Source organism: Bos indicus x Bos taurus, chromosome 8, assembly GCF_003369695.1.
Source record: "Bos indicus x Bos taurus breed Angus x Brahman F1 hybrid chromosome 8, Bos_hybrid_MaternalHap_v2.0, whole genome shotgun sequence".
Classification (NCBI taxonomy): domain Eukaryota; kingdom Metazoa; phylum Chordata; class Mammalia; order Artiodactyla; family Bovidae; genus Bos; species Bos indicus x Bos taurus.
In genome coordinates, this window is record NC_040083.1 from 10047274 (window position 1) to 10065340 (window position 18067).

The 18067-nt window shown below is 39.4% G+C and overlaps 1 protein-coding gene across 2 annotated transcripts in view; it reads right to left on the reverse strand.

The window, feature by feature from the left end:
- Window positions 1-16362, reverse strand: part of FZD3 (frizzled class receptor 3) — a 90097-nt gene extending 73735 nt beyond the window's left edge. Inside the window, exons 1-2 of one of the 2 annotated variants that reach the window (XM_027549030.1) lie at window positions 16209-16362; window positions 7307-7835 (exon numbers count right to left, since the gene is read on the reverse strand). In XM_027549030.1, coding sequence (XP_027404831.1) covers window positions 7307-7495 — 189 coding nt within the window. In that variant the 5' untranslated portion in view covers window positions 7496-7835; window positions 16209-16362. The remainder of the gene's footprint in view (window positions 1-7306; window positions 7836-16208) is intronic. The other variant, XM_027549029.1, reaches the window with a different exon arrangement.
- Window positions 16363-18067: the final 1705 nt, after the last annotated feature.

An 18067-nucleotide genomic window follows, 5' to 3' on the forward strand; every position in this document is an offset into this window, starting at 1 on the left:
ACTCTTCGAGACCCCGTGGACTGCAGCCTACCAGGCTCCTCCGTCCATGGGATTTTCCAGGCAAGAGTACTGGAGTGGGGTGCCATTGCCTTCTCCGGAAATACATCCTAAGGACATAAGAAATACAAAGAAAAAAAAAAAAAGAAATACAAAAAAATCTTACAGTGCTTTCAGTAATGATACTGCTAGTAGTAATACTGATATTATTCAGGAATTATGTAATGTCTGTATATCATAAGGTTTCAGTATGAGAAGAAACAAAAATTTGAAAATATTAAATAAAAACTCTCTAATATTGTTTAACTACAAGTTATCAGTATAAACTCATGCTGAACTTTCTTTTTTTAAAAAAGTATTTCCTAGCTCCATCTTTGAAGAGACCTAAAACAGTCGGACACGATTGAGCGACTGATCTGATCTGATAAATTACTAACCTAGTATCAATAAGCATAGCACCCAGATAGCAGTCTGTGAAAACCAGTGAAAATTCTTTCCAACTAAAAGGAACCAGTGCTCCCTAAAGAAAGTGATAATTCAAGTTCTGAGGCAGAATTTTATGAAATGAGGTAGGATCATACTAGAAAGCAAGGAAGCTATCAGAAACCACTAGGGTAGTATCAAAAACACTTAGGAGCTATTTTGAAGAGGCACTCACTACCAAAGACAGAACAGACTGAGCCACAGCAAAATAGTAACTGCAATGGACTGGAACACATAAAGTATGGAAAAAATCCATGAGCTTATAATGATACTTGAAAGGAGAACAGTGATATTTAAAAGAAGAAAGATCTCATTAGTTACTTTTGAAGGATTCTTGTGAATCAATTTATTATCCTAAAAACTAACAAAGGAGAACAGCTGCATATTTACTGTCCTTTTTATATAAACTGAACATAAGATAACTCAACAGTCCAGTAATCAAAATGAGGAAGTTTCTGTTTATAAAGTATTCTAGCTGAGAAATGAAGAATGACAGAATATCACCATTTTACAAACCCCTCATAAAATTCTTGACCTAGGGAATGATCGATGGCTGCTAAAATTATACACAGTAACAATCAGATGTTACAGTGCCTTGGAAGTATTCTTTCAAAACAAAAACAGAGGACCATGGTCAGTAACACCACAGGGATGCAAACGGCAAAATAAAATTTGAGAAAATCTGTAGGGCAAGTATATTACAAGAAAAAAGGAAGAGGGGAAACAGAAGGAGAAACTATAAATTAAGAGACATATCAATTGAGTAATGCATGAACCCTGATTTGAAAAGCCAACTATTAAAAAACTGAAAGTCTAAGCATAATTTGGGCTTCCCTGGTGGCTCAGATGGTAAAGAATCTGCCTGCAATTTGGGAGACCTGGGTTCAATCCCTGGGTTGGGAAGATCCCCTGGAGGAGGGCATAGCAATCCACTCCAGTGTTCCTGCCTAGAGAATCCCATGGACAGAAGAGCCTGGTGGGCTACAGTCCATGGAGTCGCAAAGAGTTGGACATGACTGAGAGACTAAGAACAGCACAAGGGTAATTTGAACATTAATATGAAACATATATTTGAAAATATATTTGAACATATATTTGAAAATATATTCGAGCATATATTTGAAAATACTGAGCAAGTGATATGTTTACATATTTTGAAAGAGTCCTTACTTTATAGAGATATATATGGAAATATTTATGGATGAAATTATGGTGTGTGGCATTTGCTTCAAAGTAACCCAGCTGGGTGTGCAGTCATAAATGAAACAAGACTAGTATAAGCTGATAATTTTTGCAGCTGGATGATGGGTATATGGCGTTCCATGTATGTCCACATAATTGAAATCTTCCATAATAAAAAGTTGCAGGGAGAAAAGGCTAAAATTTGAGCTTGGATAACTGGGAAACTAGTTCAAACATGCTTTGTTCTTAATGAGCCATAAAGGATACCAAAAACGTTCAGGCTTTGAAGATCTCTGTTTCCACTAGGATCTATGCACCTGCCAGTTTCTCATGCTGTAAGAAAATCTTTAATGAGAATTACAAAAGAAAACAGGAAATGGAGGCAAGTAGAAACCTTTCCAGATGCTTTTTCCTCTGATTATCCTATACAGGTTTAGTTAAAAAAAAAAAGCAATCAACCTCCCAAAGAAATTAAAGACTGCTTATTCCACAATCTAACTAAAATTAAACAGACTGACAGGCAGCAAAGAATGATGCTCTGTATTTGAAGAGCATTTTACCTTTTTAAAGTTCTTTAAAATACACATAAATTGTACCATTTGATCTTAACAAAAACTTTGTAAAAGGGACAGGGAAAATACTTTCTAGAAGAAACGGACACAAGGGAGTCACAAGACAAGGCAGTGACAGAATACAAGCCTTCTATTCCTGTTTTAGTGCTTCTTCCAATAAACTGTACCTGTCCTATTCAACGGGGCTTAATTATTCAATATAGAAAAAAAAAACTGCTCAGATCTCTTTCATTACCAATAAAGTCATAAATACCTGGTAACATGTAGGTTTCTAAAAATAGTTACTGACAATTTGTTGTCCATGTTGGACAGCTCCTAAAAATTTACTTGGCAATTTAGACAGTTCAAAATGGTGTGGGAAACTCAGGAATGAGCAATTTTTTTTCTATCAAAAACCACAATATTTGAGGAAAAGACAGACATCAAGTTAAGAACTTAAGAAAAATTTAATGTGTGTGTTTGTGTATAAACGCACCTTTTGTAAAGTAAGAGAAATAAACATACTAACGAGGATCTAATAAATGGACATTCACCCCATTTATTTGAACATGTTCCAATTTCAATGGAAGTATTGAGGAAGAATTCTCTATACACAATGAAAGAACACCCAACTTGTTGACTGTGAACAATAATAAGCAAATCAGAAATACCCCAAATTCTGCAATTTCTCTCCTGGCATCCTTAGCTCAATATCATATATTATTTCATTCAAAGCACTCATTTTGATTTCACCAAACATCAGTACAGGAATGAACCCGAGGCAGGCTTGAAGCCTGGGTATGCTGAAACATACTATACCTAGGAAATGTCTTTCAACTCATCCAGTCCCACAAAGAACACTCAAGAATGTGCTAAAGTTCAGTTCAGTTCAGTTGCTCAGTCGTGTCCGACTCTTTGCGACCCCATGAACTGCAGCACGCCAGACCTCCCTGTCCATCACCAACTCCTGGGGTTCGCCCAAACTCATGTCCATCAGGTCGGTGATGCCATCCAGCCATCTCATCTTCTGTCGTCCCCTTCTCCTCCTGCCCCCAATCCCTCCCAGCATCAGGGTCTTTTCCAATGAGTCAACTCTTCGCATGAGGTGGCCAAAGTATTGGAGTTTCAGCCTCAGCATCAGTCCTTCCAATGAACACCCAGGACTGATCTCCTTTAGGATGGACTGGTTGGATCTCCTTGCAGTCCAAGGGACTCTCAAGAGTCTTCTCCAACACCACAGTTCAAAAGCATCAATTCTTCGGCGCTCAGCTTTCTTCACAGTCCAACTCTCACATCCATACATGACCACTGTAAAACCATAGCCTTGACTAGACGAACCTTTGTTGGCAAAGTAATGTCTCTGCTTTTGAATATGCTATCTAGGTTGGACATAACTTTCCTTCAAAGGAGTAAGTGTCTTTTAATTTCGTGGCTGCAGTCACCATCTGCAGTGATTTTGGACCCCAAAAAAATAAAGTCTGACACTGTTTCCACTGTTTCCCCATCTATTTCCCATGAAGTGACGGGACCGGATGCCATGATCTTCATGATCTTTGTTTTCTGAATGTTGAGCTTTAAGCCAACTCTCTCACTCTCCTCTTTCACTTTCATCAAGAGGGTCTTCAGTTCCTCTTCACTTTCTGCCAAAAGGGCGGTGTCATCTGCATATCTGAGGTTATTGATATTTCTCCTGGCAATCTTGATTCCAGCTTGTGCTTCTTCCAGCCCAGCGTTTCTCATCATGTATTCTGCATATAAGTTAAATAAGCAGGGTGACAATATACAGCCTTGACGTACTCCTTTTCCTATTTGGAACCAGTCTGTCGTTTCATGTCCAGTTCTAACTGTTGCTTCCTGATCTGCATATAGGTTTCTCAAGAGGCAGGTCAGGTGGTCTGGTATTTCCATCTCTTTCAGAATTTTCCACAGTTTATTGTGATCCACACAGTCAAAGGCTTTGGCATAGTCAATAAAGTAGAAATAGATGTTCTTCTGGAACTCTCTTGCTTTTTCCATGATCCAGCAGATGTTGGCAATTTGATCCCTGGTTCTTCTGCCTTTCCTAAAACCAGCTTGAACATCTGGAAGTTCATGGTTCATGTATTGCTGAAGCCTGGCTTGGAGAATTTTGAGCATTACTTTACTAGCATGTGAGATGAGTGCAATTGTGTGGTAGTTTGAGCATTCTTTGGCATTGTCTTTCTTTGGGATTGGAATGAAAACTGACCTTTTCCAGGCCTGTGGCCACTGCTGAGTTTTCCAAATTTGCTGGTATATTGAGTGCAGCACTTTCACAGCATCATCTTTCAGGATTTGAAATAGCTCCAATGGAATTCCATCACCTCCACTAGCTTTGTTCATAGTGATGCTTTCTAAGGCCCACTTGACTTCACATTCCAGGATGTCTGGCTCTAGGTGAGTGATCACACCATCGTGATTATCTGGGTCATGAAGATCTTTTTTGTACGGTTCTTCTGTGTATTCTTGCCATCAATATTTTCTGCTTCTGTTAGGTCCATACCATTTCTGTCCTTTATCGAGCCCATCTTTGGATGAAATGTGCTAGGGTTACCTGTTCCAATTATTTTCTCCTGCTAAAAGCTGGCAAGCTGATCCAAAGTTCCTGGATCAGAGACAGGAGGGTGTCATCAGCAGACAAGTCCTTGTAAGGATCTAAGAATCCTTACTTCTATTTGCAAGTGTGCAGTGTGTTGTGTTGATTGCTGAATTTCCATATCCTATACTATTACAGAAACTTTACACTCTCAGACTATCAGGAGACTTTGTCAGTGACATCACTGTCCTGATATGACAACCAAGCCAACTATCCCCAACATTACTTCATATCACTAGAGCTTTCTCTTACTCATCTAGGTGCTCTCCCTAGAATGAGTGAAATTCAGAAAGATGCAGTCTCACTGCCAACAAAATGTCTAGCCTATATGGGCATGTTTGAAGAGAGGACAGAGGCAGCTCACCATGCCACCATTATGAAAGCCCCAGGAGCCCACAATGAGAGATGCAAGTTCATGTGAAACAAATACATCGTCTTTCTAGTACTTTCTCTACGGTCACTTAGAAATGAAATCTGGAATAGCATTAACACTTGTGGATCATCTATTCTGCATCATGCATTGTACTAGCTATTTAAATCTCTCATTTAATCCTAATAGCCATTCAAAGTGTTTTTGTTATTAGTGCCATTTCATAAATGATTTTCACAGAGATGTTGAAGTGAAGTCACTCAGTCATGTCCGATTTTTTGCGACCCCATAGACTGTACCCTACCGGGCTCCTCCGTCCATGGGATTTTCCAGGCAAGAATACTGGAGTGGGTTGTCATTTCCTTCTCCAGATCACAGAGATGTTAGGTGACTTAATTTCAAAGTCTGAAAGCTGCTACATGAAAGAGGCAAAAGTTAAACCCAAATCAGTACATAAATCTTTATGACTTATTTCTTACAACTCTATTTGCTTTCCAAAGGAGTTATACTGACTTAAAATGACAGCAGAACCAAAGATAGTCCTACTTCTTCATTTTTTTGGTGAGAGAACTGGGTAGTTTTAATACCCAACAGGGACTACCATGCCTGGAACCAAATTCCTATATTAAACCAATACCCATTTTCATGTACCCAATTTAACAGTCTATACCAAATCTCTCCTTACCAGTTAGACTTTGTATAGTCAGTGGAAGAGCAGAAATATTTTATTCAACCTCTACAATATTTCCAAATATTTGGACTATACAAGTTGCCCTCTACGTTTCAAAATCTATGAATAATAATCTTTCTACAAAATTTCCCAGATAGATTTATGTTAGTTTACTTGGAAGTACTAAACCTTTGAATTTTACTATAAAATGAAGATTCCAAAACACATAGTATTCAATTTGCTGAAAGCACTGTAACAAAGGATTAAAGACTAAAATTAAAAAAAAAAAAACAACTGTAAAGTCTATGTACTATGTAGCTACATTAATATTAGAATATGGGAAAATGGTAAAAACTATCACTTTAAGAGAACTAACTCCAAAAGTACTGTGCCAAGTACTTTATAAACGCTTCATTTTGTACCTTCCAACATGTTAACTCTATTTTACAAGCAAAGTGACAATGGTAAGAAAGTTCAAATAACTTGCCCAAAGTAATACAGATAGAAAGTGGTAGCTGCTGCTGCAGTTTATACAACTCCAAAGCTTTTACATCTTACTGTCAGTTTAGAAAGTAAAGTGAAGTCACTCAGTCGTGTCCGACTCTGCAACCCCGTGGACTGCAGCCCACCAGGCTCCTCCGTCCATGGGATTCTCCAGGCAAGAATACTGGAGTGCGTTGCCATTTCCTTCTCCAACTGCCTCCTAATTCCTATCTGGTAAACATATCTTTGTCCACAATTCTAAAACCATTATTAAAACACATACAAAATTATTTAAACCTATTACTAACTATATCCATTAATTTGTCATAGCTTCTAAAGTAAAATAATTAAAAAGTGCCTAAAGAATTATCATTAGAAAAATTCAAGTAAGGCAACAGATTTTCATGAAGTCCTAAAAGGTCAGGAACAGATAATGCACACAACAAAACCTTTATCACTGCTTGGGAGTTACTGTTCTTAAATTGATGTGAAGATAGTAAGACCAGGATACCATCTTAAGTATTTAAGACAATGTAAATACTGTAAACCCATCAGCCTAAAGGCTGAACCAAAGAACCCATTTTCAAAATCATGTTACCTTCAATATTTACTAAGTGAATTATGAATATTATTATTATCGTCTGCTCTTTAAAGTCTTATTTTCAATTAACAGAAAAAATGTAACCATAAGTTGAACAATTTAAACTTCTGAAAGGCTATTACTTCCCCAGTTTCAATGTTTCAAATTTCTTCATAAAAGAATAATATCTGAAAACTAAGATAAGTAACATTCCCCAAACATGAAATCTTTAATCTATCAGAGTCTGAACCTAAATACGTAACTTTTTAATGTACATGTTTTTCATATTGTTTATCAGAGACATTCATTAGACTGATTAAAAGGGCAATACAAGAGTAATTTTCTATGACATGCCAAATAATAGATGAAGTCTTACCTCCATTGCTAAAGCTGCCGTCTGTTGGTCATAATGATTCAGAAGATTGGGCATGAAGGTAGTGTTATAAGGCAAATCTTGGCACATCCTCAAGGTAATAGGCTCACAAGAAAACAAACTGTGCCCACCTATATGGCCCACAAACATAGTCAAGGGCCACAGATAGAAGACGATCCTACTCATAGCCATGCTTTCTTGATTGAATGAGATTCAGATGATCAGGCCTACTCAATATGTATTTTAGATCTTTGTACACCTGCAGGTCTCAGCTTGAAAGTACTTCTTCTATCTTACTGTTAAGTTCTTCAAACAGAAATACTCTTTGCACCGTCAGAGGTTTGTTAGCTTGGTCTCACAAAAGGCATTTGTTTTTGGTTTCACAATATGGGAAAATGACATCATCTTGCCTCTTCTTTTCATTTTATTACATCGGGTACCATTTGGCCAACGTGTCAAGTTGATCAACCACATTCCCAAACAACAGATTCCATCTTAGGAGAAGAGCTATTTCTTCCTTTGATTGAAATATCTGAAAAATAATTTTTTTAAAAAATGGGAGAAATTAGCGATTTCCTCTTAAAATATTATAGGCTTGATATTAAAACTTTGATTAGCTCAGTAAAGCTGCAGGATACAAAATCAGTATACAAAAATCAGTTGCGTTTCTACACACTAACAATCAACTACTAGAAAGAGAAATTGTAAAACACTGCCTTTGGGACTTTCTGGTGGTCCAGTGATTAAAGCTGCACACATCCACTGCTGGGGCACAGGGGCACTCCCTGGTGGAGAACTAAAATTCCAAACGCCGGGCGTGTGGCTAACAACAACAATTACAAACTTTGATGAGAGATACAATACTGCCTTACAGATAAAATACATGGGTATTTCATAAAAAAATACTATAGCTTTTCTACCTTATCATTCTTGCTATAGATATACCAGAGAATCCATAAATAGCACTTAAAGGCACTATTTCCCCCCTCAGTTGTTTATATAACATATAGTTTAATTTCCCATCTATAATGGTAGTTTTTCATTTGTCATAGGACCTAATTAATTCACTTTGAAAAACTTGCAAGCTGTTGTCCTAAATTTTATTTAAATATCTGCCACACTTAATACCAAGTTATTTAAATTTTATTATGTTTTAATCATTACATGATTCAGCAGATGGTATCTGTGAAAGGTGTAAAATATAAAGAAATCAAAAGATATGGATTGAAGCCTCTTCCCAACTATGTGAATCACTTAACTTCTCTGACCTCAGAATTTTCCTTTCTAAAAATTGCACCTCCCTATCAAAAATGTATGAGTGAATTATAAAATAATGTACTCTATAAAAGGTAAAGCAACATCAAACTTTAGGTAGTATTATTACTGAATGACAGTGGATACAAAGACTTACTTCTATCAACCAATACTGAACTGGCCAACAGAAGATTCTAAAACTAGTATCAGGACATTTTCCCAACAATGCTTCATCCTTTTAGATAGTACAAAAATTTAGCACATAGATAGAGAAAACGTTTGACCAACAAATGCTTCATTACACACAGTCAGGCTGCAGAGAAAAGACAACCCTAGAAAGTTACAGCGTGGGATATGAATGATTTCCAGTTAAGAGTTTCTACAAAGTTTCAAAGTCTGATTTGACACTGCCTTTCCTGGGGGCTTCCCTGGTGTCTCAGACGGTAAAGAATCTGCCTGCAATGCTGGAAACATGGGTTCGATCCCTGGGTTGGGAAGATTCCCTGGAGGAGGAAATGGCAACCCACTCCAGTATTCTTTGCCTGGAGAATTCCAGGGACAGAGGAGCCTGGCAGGCTCCAGTCCATGAGGTTGCAGAGAGTTGGATGCACTTCCACTTTCACTTTTTTTCTAGGGACAAAACTATGCATCTCTTTTGGGGCTGGGAGAGTAGGTAGAGTGGAAGGCAGGTTTGGTAGGAAAAAGTATATTCTAAAACTATCATACTTCCATTTGGTTTTGTAATCAAGTTAAGTCTGCTTTTACTTTGTTTTCGTTTCACACATGTCAAATATTTCTGTTTGAAGTACACAACCTCGGCTGGGAAAACATGAGAAAGTCAGGTTCAGAAATTCTCAGAGACCCAGGTTAACAGGACAACTCAAATAGATATTAGAGCCCATGACAGCTTAGACCTTGAGAACTTGAACCGGCTTGGCTAAAGTAGAGAAAGAAACTGTCCTTTGTTCACTACCAATGACAGGGACCTCTGCATCCCAAGCTTTAATTACTGGGCAGAAAAAAACTATTTGGAGAAAGTAAAGCCATGGCTGAATCTTCCCAATTTCTTCCCCAATCATATGGTCTTGAGTAGGAGAAGGGAAAAGGAAAGTCTACAACCTTAGGAATTAGGAACACCAAAGTTACAAGCAATCTGTAACACTGAAATCTTTAAATCAGAAATATTTGTTAAAGCTTCTTGGCCTGCCATATTTTTTCCTCCTTCAAGCTGGGCCCAGAAATGTGATGTCTGGCTATGGAAAAGTGATATTAAACACAGTCAGCACGGTAACAATTATGCATATCATTAAATGTGTCAAATAAGCCCTGAAAGCTTTATTTGGCTACAGTATCAAAACATCCATATAAGTTCAATTTTTGTAGTTTGCTGCTTATGCAGCATGTTCATCTGCTTGCAACTTAAAAAAAAATTAAAGGGAACATTGCTCCCTACTGAATATGTATCTAACAATAAAAATTTCATTTAGACTATTTTTCAGGCAGTACGGGTTCCAAATTTATGGTTCAAAGAAGATTACCATACAAAACTTGAGGAAGAAACAAAGTAACATTGAGTTTTTTAAACCAGATGAGAAACCCCCTTATACTTTTGTCTACCCTATTTTACTTCTTTTTCTCTCAGTTATTCCTTTTGCCTCATTTACAAACAACGCTTCTCACAAACTTACAAAAGTGCTTTTCTTTATGTACTTTGACATTCAAATTTCCATATATCAAAACATTTTTGTAAAATTATTATATTAGGCTGAGGTAGGATAAAACCTTAATACAGTAAGACTGTAGTTTATGATTATTAAGATAAATAAGAAAAAACAGTAGAATGCCATGAGACAAGAAGAAAAATAGAAACAGTAAAAATATTAAGGAATTTATATTTCTTCCAAATCAGACGTTCTCTAATTTTAATATGCAGCACATTCATAGAATCTTAGAACCATAGGTCTAAGAAATCTGAACCTCTGGAAAATGAATGATATACATGTATTCTGATGATTACCTCAGTACTGTTACAAGTGATCTATAAGTCATATTTTGAGAAATGCTATCCTAAAATAGAATGATTTAAAACAGTATAGGATATTTGCACATAATTATGTGCTTAGCAAAAGTAATATATAAAATGAATTTTTTAAAAAGCAGATAAAGAATACTACTTTAATAGAAAAATGGAAAAAGGACATAAATTTACAAAAGAAATACAAATGGCCAACAAACATGAAAAGATATTCAACTTTACTAATAAAAACATACAAACATGATATATAACATTTTTGCCAATCAGATGAGCAAAGTTAACAATAACAGAACACAGTATAGGAGAGGGTGCAGAAAAAAGAATATATTCAACATTTCAACACTTGGAAATACTTTTTTTTTTTTGGCTGTTCCACACCACTTGCAGAATCTTAGTTCCCCAAACAAGAACTGAACCCGGGCCAGGGCAGTGAAGTGTCTAACCACTAGACTGCCAGGAAATTCTCTATTTTCAACTACTACTGGAGGAAAAGCAAACTAGTTGGTACCTCAAAAAAATAGCTATGGACATCAAAAGCCCTTAAAATGTATATAATTTGATTCAGCAAACCTATTCTACAATTAAGAAAGTAAACACAAGTACACATTATATATAACTGAAATGTTAGTACAATATTGTTTATAAAATAAAAACCCAGAGACAATCTGCAAGTCTACCGATAAGGAATTGGTTAAACTAGGGTACAACCAACACATAACACACTCACTAAAAATGATGAGCAGGATCTATATATACTGACTTGAAAAGACAGTAACAATACAATAAGTGAAAAATAAAATTTTAAATGGTTTACAAAACAGCATATAGTCTCCCACTTTTGTCAAAAATACACATACATGGAACAGAATAAAACTACCTGAATTGTTTAAAAATACAATAGGGACTTCCCTGGCAATCCAGTGACTAGGACTCCACTTCTACTTCAGGGAGCTAGAGTTTGATCCCTGGTCAAAGAATTAAGGTCCCACAAGCTGCACAGCGTCGTCAAAAAACAAAAACAAAAACAAAATAAAAATAGTAAAGTATTATAAATGCTGAAATGTTATTTTAAAATCTGTTGTATGTTATTTGTGTATGGGAAAATTAAGTCTGCTAAATCTATAAATGTGTGCTGACAATAATACTAGTTGAATGAATGATTTACCAGCTGTTGAAAGTAACAAGCCAAGGGACACAAAAATGCCCTACTACAGGTAGCAAGAAAAGCAAAAAAATGATGATAAACTTAGAATGGGTCAAAAATTGATTTTCAATAACTGAAAAAAAAATCACATCACCTCTCAGCTGAATCAAATATTATGCACAGTTAAAAAAAAAACTTTTGGTATATATTCTAAATTGCTCTTCAATAACATGATGAAATAAATGCTTCTAATCAGGATCACATGAGTATGGATAGCAACAGTCCTTTCTCCCAAGAGAACCATCCTTGAAGAAGCTGTAAGTTTCAGACAACAGGACACAGAAGATTGAGGAAACCAGGAAATACTGAAAAAATACAGCAACTGACTACATAAAGGTTAAAAGATTTTTTTTGCATTCTTTTTGATATTACATATTTTACTATAGGAATCTGCAGAATCTCAGCTGAATAAAGGGAACTGCTGGATTAACTGGAGGCAACAGTCTTGGGCGCCAATGACAGTAAAAAATGAGGGGTCTGGCAACAGTTTTTCATGCCCTAACCCTGAGAAAAGAGACATTCACTTCTTTACAGAGCAATATAAGATATGTGGGAAACTAATTTCAGATTAAGTGACCTGATGATTATTTCAGCAGAAAACAAAAAGGACTAGAGACATTTAACCCTATACTTTAATTTTTATCAATGTGTAACATCAGGAATCTAATATTCCCCAATTTACCAGTTCTCTTTTGATGATAAAAAGTAAAAGCCCCTAAAACAAGTTGAGTATTTGTCTTGAAGAACAGCAATAAAGGGGATGCAATCTTGGAAAGACTGTCTTCAGAGGCTGGCTACAAAGCCAGACCCAAAGAACTCAGGTGGGAAAAGCAGGAGATGGCAACTGTGAGGAGGAAAGAAAGCAGGCAGAATCCCAGAATAGACAATGACAAAAGTGGGTCCTGGGGGCTTGTCAGCAGGGCCCTGCAACAAAAGATGTTAGCAGTTCTATTCCAATTCACACCTTCTGTACAGAAAGCTTCCTTTCATCTTTCTCAGCTTAGATTTACTTATCTTGACACACTGTAAATGTACCTAACATTTTGCGTTTCCAATTCAGAAATTAAAGGTTGCCTCAAACACACTGGCTACGGTGGGAACAGGAGGATATTCTTTTGTCTTCTTTCAGAGTTTTCCAAGACTGTTTTCCAAGACTGCATTATAAGGATTAGCAATCACTACCTCTGAAGCTTCTCTCAAGGAAATTATTATCTTGTTAGAGAGCAAAGTACACACTGAAAGCATATCACTGCTCAAAGTGCTAGATTCCTTTTCCTAAAACTCATGTGGGTTTTGCCTTTTGTTTTCCATATCTTATTTAAAAAATAAATTCATTCTCAGGATACTGTTTTCTGGTTGCTAAAGTTTATATAGCTCCATATTTAATTCATAGGGCCTAGATTCTTACTACTCTCAAGGTATCACTTTGCTACTTTATCTAATTTTTAAAGTCCATCTAGTCATCTACTGATTACAAAAGATAATCTAATCTTCCAGTGTGCTGAGTGATGGGGCTTAAAAAAAAATACAGGAAAAACAAATACATTAAAGTTCAAAATTAAAATGAATAGTAGGCATCAAAATCCAGTCCATCTTACAAATTATACATTACTTTTAAGACTAGAGAAAGCAGAAGCAGAAGATCTTTTAAAACTAAAAACAAAACTGGAAATTTAAAAGATGGCCAGAGTCTGGACTTTAAAAAAAAAAAAAAATCAGGTTGAAATTCCAGCCTGGTTTCCCTTTTCCATTAAAATGTGTTCAGAAAATGCTCTAATACCAAGCTCCTGATTTTATTTTCCCCCTTTAGGATGGCTGCATGTTTTGACTACAAAATTAGTTTAATGAGATAAACTTCGGGGACCAGGATTTTTTTTAGGCCTACCAGCCTAGTTGTTTTTTCTTAAATTTCATTCACAGCCATTCCTTGGATCCACCAACACTGTTGCTAGTTCTCAGCATAACAAATTGTAACTCAAAGATAGATTCACCATTTCTGATGCAACAGTCAGTTAAAATTGCTTTCTTGTCAAAGAGGAGTTGTTACTTTTCAAACATTCATTCCTAACCTTCTGGAAAAGCCACTATTAAAAACCTTCACTTCTTTCCTCAAGACTCTGTGACCCTTCTTCTCCCAAATCAATACTGAACAATTCCTCTCATGCATATTTCAAAGTCTTGCTTTTCATTTGCACTACTGCTCTTTTTGTGGGCAGCTGCAGCTTTAAACGTCTCTAACTCTAGAAATTTAGGGGTTAAAAAATACTTGAGGCCAACACTGCTCTTCCCTGTGAAAGAAGGTAAAGATGCAGTAAGAACTGTTTCCTATCACGTCTCCTAAGAAAATAAAGTCAACAGCAGTCTGACATCAACAAACTAACATTCTCTGAATAAGTTTTCAGTATGACATCTCATAGTTTTACTAACACATACGAAATTTAAGTTGGGGAGAGAGATTTTTTTCCTGTCAAGTGGGCAACAGAGGACTTACCATGACTTTAAAACCCCCTCTCTTTGCCCAATGATGACACTCTCACAACACTGTGCTATACAAAGAAAGAATGTGCACTTTACTATTATCTTCACCTCAAGCCTCCCTATTTCAAATATCTCAATCATGGCTGGGGATCTCTCTAGAAAAATCCACCTAAATGTTCAAAGCACAAAATAATGCTCAGAGGAATACAGTACCTAAGATGAAAAAAGGGATGAAAGAACCTATAGATAGTCCTTTCTTCTTCTATTAATAGGGCACTGGTAGATCTAGGAGAGATGTAGAGGCAGGTAATACTAGTGGATGAGGTGGGGAAAAAAAGGAGGAGGAGGAAAGAGAGGGTAGGACGGTAGGCTTTACTAATTACCTTATTTTCCTGACAGTTTCAGAGCACTTGGGGGGAGGAGGGTAGAGGAGGAACCTGTTATTTCACTAAATAAAAGGCAACACTGTAAGAAGAATTGCATCTCAATTATCTTTTATTTTCAGCTCTATCCTTGCAAGCCTGCCCACTTAAGCTTTTACATCACTTTCCTATCTTATTACCTCTATGTTGTGGTTTGGTACTTCAAACAAACACTTTTTTTCTTCTTCTTCTTCTGGAGGAAAAAGAAGGTATTGATTTGCTTAAAAGTACGGATGGAAAGCATTATCTTGAGGAGAAAATGGTTCTTAATAACAGAACTACGGGTTTATCTAGCCCTTTGCCTGTCAGCACACCACTAAAGGCTAAAAGAAGGCTCAAGAGGGAGGGAGGTAGCATCCTCCTTGTCAAGTCTTTGTTTCCTTGCTCCTGCGGTTTTGGCTTTACCAAGTAACCCAATTGCCGTAAATAAACATTACAGGTCTCTCCAAACTACTTCCATAAAATAAGATCTTGTTTGACCAACCTAGAGCAGTCATTTATTTCTATAGCTGCTGGTCTGCTCTGCTGCTCTGTCTGCCTACATCCAGAAGGGAACCAAAATTCAAATTTTCATTTATTCTGGGCCAAAAACCAGACCTTTTTTCCTCCTTCCTAGATATTTTGCAACTTCAAGTTGACTTCTCTGCCTAAATTAGTGGCATATGCTTTTGTTCTTTTAAAAAAGAAAGAAAGAACATCCTTTTTTCTCTTATTGAGGAAGGCACCTAACTCTGAAAACGGCCTCTAGGAAGATGCTAAAATGTCTTGAAATGTTTAACAGCACCTAATTTCAGAGGCTATGGATGAACCTCTCCGCGGTACCCCAGGGCAAACACACGGAGCGTCCAAGAGGGCAGAGGGGGAAGCCTCGAGGAGGAATATGCAGACTTTGCAAAACTGACGGGAGGGAGGAGAGGGGACAACTTTCAGGAGTAGAAACAGGAGGCAGTCCAGATGCTGCGACGCCGCCCGGGACCCGGGAAGCCCCGAGGCGGGTCCCGGCGGCCCCCCGCGCCCCCGCGCCCAGCGCTCGGTGCATTGTCCTCCCAGCCAGCGGCCGCGTCCTCCACCCACAGCCCCCAGCGGCCCGGGAGCGCCACACGCCCCCGCGGCGCCGACCGAGCCCCAGGGCTGGGCCGGGGGCGGCGCGGAGGGAGCGCGGGCCACACTCGAACAGGTTGCTCGGCGCGGGCTCGGGACCGAGAGGGTTAATCCAGTCGGCGGGCATCGGTCCGCCTCAGCCCCCAGCCCGAAACTCGGGCTCCCCCGCGCCCCGCCGCCCACCCCGAGAAAGCCCCGAGACACCCCTCCACAGCGCGGCGCCCAAAGCTTTTGTTTTGGCGGCGACGAGAATAACGATCCCTGAGGAGGAGGTGCCGCGGCTGCTGGTGGCTCTTCGGCACAGGGTTAGACCGAGGAGCGGGCAGCCGCGGCGGCACCTCCTCAGTCCCCACTCCTGAGTCCTTTTCCCGCTGAGCCGGACGGGAAGGGGCCTGCACGACCCGCGCTCACCTCACACCTCGGGGACCGGCTCCCGGGGGGCTGCGGCGCCGGCCGGGGACGGCCGCGGGCCCCTCAGGTAAACGGAGCCAGCGAGGACCGCCGGCGCGCGCCTCGGAGCGACCGCGAGCTTTCGCGATCGCCGCGGCGCGCGGCCCGGCGGGGGCGGGAGGGGGGATGCGCGCGCACGTACGGCGCAGGCGCGCTGCGCACGCTCGGCCGAGCGCTCCCATTTTGAGCGCACCTTCTGGATACCCGTTCGCGGGTTTCGTTGTTCTTTACGTCGCGCCGAGGCTGATGCCTGGCCCTGTCCGGCCCCCGCGGAGCCGTTCCGCGCTCTGGAAGCTTTTCTTAAATGCCCTCAGTCCCCTTTGCAAAGCTCTCCTTCCCTTCCCTTCCCTGCTGAGACAGTGCTGCGACTCTCATCCCTCAAGCCTGGAACGCTATTATTGCGAGACCACCAAAACCTGTTTCGAGAACCAGCGTGCCCCCTGGGGACCCGGGGATTGGAGATGGTTAAGAGGCGGGTGCTGAGGGTGGTACTGGGTGCAGATGGAGGTAGTCAGCTTTCATACTGCAGAGCTCCAGGCTGAAGCAGCAGAGCAGATACCCTCTTTATCAACACCCACTTTAGTGAGCAGGTGGGGCTTGAGGTTATTGGTGGCATTCCCCATCTTCTGTTCTTTGGGAAATGTTTCTTCTTTTTCTTCATATGTGATTATATTTTATTTTTTTCTACATAAGCTATTTCAGAACTTAAAGATTCATTAGAAGTCATCTAAACCTAACCTCTCATTATTCAGACGCGGAAAAGAGCGGCCCCGAAAGGTTAAAAAGACTTAGCCAAAGCCAGGCAGCGTTTTAAGGGCTGAATCTGGATTCATTCATTCCAAGCCAAAGCTGTTATCTTTGCCTCCATCATTTTATCTACCTTCCTCCTTTTCCTCCCTTTTCAACCTAGACTTCACAGGCATCATTTTGTTCTCTGGTAGCACAAGGACTTAAATACTTTGATCTTGTAGAATAGTATGACTGTACTTAACGTTATTCAACTATACACTTGGTTAAGATAGTATATTTGAATACAATTTTCTGTCTGCATCTTTGCCACCCCCATGTTAGGAGACTGACCAAAAACAGCTATATAATCTGTGGTTTGTCCAAACCCTTGGGACACATCTCTGTGGCCTCTTTAATTATAGGCAACTATTTTATACAAAGAAAAGTGGAAGTGTTAGTCCCTCAGTCCTGTCTTTTTGCGATCGAATGGACTGTAGCCCACTAGGCTCCTCTGTCCATGGACTTCTCCAGGCAAGAATACTGGAGTGGATTGCCATTCCCTTCTCCAGAGGATCTTCCCGACCCAGGGATGGAACCCAGGTCTCCTGCATTGCAGGCAGATTCTTTACTGTTTGACCACCAGTGAAACAATCTTTTTTAAAGGTGCTCCCTCAGTTCGGTTCAGTTCAGTCGCTCAGTCCTGTCCGACTCTTTGCGACCCCATGAACCGCAGCACTCCAGGCCTCCCTGTCCATCACCAACTCCCGGAGTTTACCCAAACCCATGTCCATCGAGTCTGTGATGCCATCCAACCATCTCATCCTCTGTCATCCCCTTCTCCTCTTGCCCTCAATCTTTCCCAGCATCAGGGTCTTTTCAAATGAGTCAGCTCTTCACATCAGGTGGCCAAAGTATTGGAGTTTCCGCTTCATCATCAGTCCTTCCAATGAACACCTAGGACTGATCTCCTTTAGGATGAACTGGTTGGATCTCCTTGCAGTCCAAGGGACTCTCAAGAGTCTTCTCTAACACCACAGTTCAAAAGCATCAATTCTTCGGTGCTCAGCTTTCTTTATAGTCCAACTCTCACG